We start from the raw sequence: 3,131 nt of genomic DNA, 5'->3' as shown, positions 1-3,131 counted from the left end.
AGGTTGCATTGCAATGGCATGATCTTAGCTCACTGCAACCTCCACCTCCCAGGTTCAAGTGATTCTCCTGCCTCAGCCTCCCAAGTAGCTGGGACTACAGGTACGTGCCACCACAACCAGCTAATTTTTGTATTTTTTTTTTTAGTAGAGACAGGGTTTCACCATGTTGGCCAGGATGATCTCCTCTCTTGACCTGGTAATCCGCCCACCTTGGCCTCCCAAAGTGCTGGGATTATGGTTCACTAATAATCTCTAATCATAGGATGCATTTTACAGTTAATTAAAAATTTAGGCTGAAAAGAGTAAACATATCTTTTCAAGGTAACCAACACAGGAATGAGTAGTGCTGACTGGAACATATCAAAGTCTAATGCAAGTATCAGGGCAAGTCATCCTATCACCGGGGACATCCCATAACCCTATTTTGATCACCACCCTCCCAGGAGACACTGTCTTGTGTGCTTTCCAGGCTCTTGCACTACCTCAACGAGCAGGTTTTCTAGTCCTTAGATTTAACTTTCTTTCTTTTAAGTTTGAGAGTCCAGAAGGCAGAAATCATTTCTGTTTTTTTTTTCCGTGGAATACAACCATGAAACTGGCTGATCAATGTGTACCCAAGGAATGGAAACTAGGGTTGGAAAAGAAAAGGTGAGTGTCCCAGGGGTAAGCTTTTTATGGGAATGATACACCACAAGATTCCTTCTACCCCAGGGGATCCAGTTGCTCCCCAGGAAGCCCCATGCCCCCTATCTCAGGCTGTCCTCTGGGAGGAGTGACCCAAGGGCTCATATTCACTAGAGACTTGGCAGCTGTGGGCATCCATTTTTTTTGAGACGGGTCTGCCTCTGTTGCCCAGACTGGGATGCAGAGGTACGATCATGGCTCGCTACAGCTTCTAACTCCCTGGCTCAAGCCATCATCCCACCTCAGCCTCAGGAGTAGCTGCGACTGCAAGTGCCGGCTACCAAGTCCTGCTAATTTTATTATCATTTATCTAGGGACAACGTCTTGCCATGTTGCCCAGGCTGGTCTGGAACTACTGGGATCAAGCAATGCCTCTGCCTCAGCCTCCCAAAGAGCTGGAATTACAGGAATGACCCACCGTGTTCAGGAACCCAGAACAATTATTTCAAGAAAAAGGTATACATTGCTAGCTGAAAACAAGATGACAAACTAGTGAAATATCGCCTGGGGGCCAAAGACTTCATAAAGTTGCTATGAATTGGGGAGACAGTCTGGGGAAGGCTCTGGAAACCAAGAGATCTGCTGTCAGCCCTAGGAGCAGTTAGACTGAGGGGACAGGGTGGTAGATTTCACACCCTGCTGCCCACATCTCTGCAAGACTCGAAGGAGAAACGGTCGCCTTTGGAAAGAAAGAAAGGACTAAGGACCACAGAGACCACAGCTCCTCCCACACACAAACCCCACACACAAGTCTGGATTCTGCCTGGTGACCCTTCCGTCGTCACCGTGCAGCGTCCTCACCGGGTTCACAGGAACTGCGAGCCAGGCTGGAGGCGAGATTGCAGCCGATATTAAGCAGGTGCCCTCAGCCCCGCCGCCTCACGGGGCCGCCTCCCTGAGAGTCAGGTCACAGCAGACACCGGCTTCCCCACTGTCCCTGGGGATAAGATCTCTGAGAGCTGCTCAAGAGTTATTTCTCAGACCCTGAATTCCAACGGAAAGGCTGGTGCTAAACAAGCTGGTGCTAAGCAGGCTGAAGACCCCACAAGGGAGCCCACTTAGCAGGAGAACGCGGTTCTTCACCTCCGGTCCCAGAATTCGCCCCTCACTTCCCCACCAACCAGCGACCCCACACCCCAGCCGCCCCTATGCAGATCACAAATCCCTCAGGGAGGCGGATCTGGGGTATCCTCCCCTCTCCCCCTATTAAACTGTTCCTGCGCCAGCCCTCGGCGTCTCAGTGCAGACTTGGGCCGCGAACCCGTGCGGGTTACAGCCGCACAATCTGAGGACACTCGGGGCTGCAGGCGCGGAGCTGCCCAGAGAGGGCGCAGTCTCCGCGCAGGCACAAGACAGCACGCCCGGAGTCCTGGCTGCCAGTCCAGCCCCACCCTGCGGCCCAGAGGACCGAGGGCCGACCTGCACCAGGGGTACCTGGGTCCGCAGACCCCGAAGTCGCCCGCGGGGAGGCCCGGGTCCCTCCACAGCCGGTTCCGGCCGGTTCCACCCAGCCCCTCCCCCGCCTCAGGACGCCGGCCCCGGCACACGCACCATTTCCCGACTTCCGCGGTGTCCCGGGTCCTCCCAACGGCTCCCGCTGCCAATACGGGCTCCAGGGCGACAAAGGCTGCCACAGACTTTCCAGGTCGTCTCTCAGTGACGGAGCCCGGAGCCTACCGCAGGTGGGTGGAGAAGACACGGCGGGCTTTTTCAACCACACACCCACCTCTAGGCAGCGCGCTTGATTGACAGCTCCCACGACCCCGCCCCATGGCCCTGATTGGATACAGCGTCAGGTCCCGCCCCCTGCGGACTGATTGACAGAAGAAGCGATCTTGCACAGCTGAGTGGAGCCGGATGAACAAGTTCCTGACACAGTCCCTGGCAGAGCGGTCTTCCTCCCTGCACTGTGACCTGAACTCTCCCGGGGGACATTTGCACTTAAGCGGAATTTCCTGCCGGTACTCAATAGGACTTGCTGCTTCTTCCTCCTGGATACGGACTGACAAACCAATTATACTCTTTTAGTGATTTTTCAATGTACAATTAAATTACATTTTTACTATAGTCACTCTGCTGTGCTACCAAATACTAGGTCTAATTCTTTTTTTTTTTTTTTTTTTTTTTTTTAAGGCTGGTTTTTTTTTTTTTTTTTTTTTTTTTTTGCAGCTATAAGGAAAGAGGGTTTTTCCCAATTATTTTTCCTTGGTAGTAGTTATACTACTAAACCCTGAAATTCCATCTGAAATCATCCAAAAAACAAACACACCAGAGAAACATACTACACAAGCTTTGGCGCAAAAATCAATAAATAAAGGTTTTAAAAAAATGGAATAGAAGATTACATATTCTGAAATCCAACTCTTTCTAGAATTACATATACAATTTATTTTCTGAAGTTCAACTCTGGGAATACTTTGTCTTCACTAACAATCTTTTTTTTTTTT

The 3,131-nt window shown here is 51.0% G+C and overlaps 1 protein-coding gene across 2 annotated transcripts in view; it reads right to left on the bottom strand.

Moving 5' to 3' along the window:
* Positions 1 to 3,131, bottom strand: part of ZNF799 (zinc finger protein 799) — a 24,348-nt gene that overhangs the window by 10,276 nt on the left and 10,941 nt on the right. Inside the window, exon 1 of one of the 2 annotated variants that reach the window (XM_017497838.2) lies at positions 2,236 to 2,670. The exons of the other annotated variant lie outside the window; for it this stretch is intronic. Coding sequence (XP_017353327.1) covers positions 2,236 to 2,238 — 3 coding nt within the window. The 5' untranslated portion in view covers positions 2,239 to 2,670. Of the gene's footprint in view, positions 1 to 2,235; positions 2,671 to 3,131 lie in introns of those variants that run through there. 2 annotated transcript variants of the gene reach the window in all.

This window comes from Cebus imitator, unplaced genomic scaffold (assembly GCF_001604975.1).
Source record: "Cebus imitator isolate Cc_AM_T3 unplaced genomic scaffold, Cebus_imitator-1.0 Scaffold234, whole genome shotgun sequence".
NCBI lineage: Eukaryota > Metazoa > Chordata > Mammalia > Primates > Cebidae > Cebus > Cebus imitator.
This window is presented reverse-complemented; position numbering and strand designations above follow the sequence as displayed.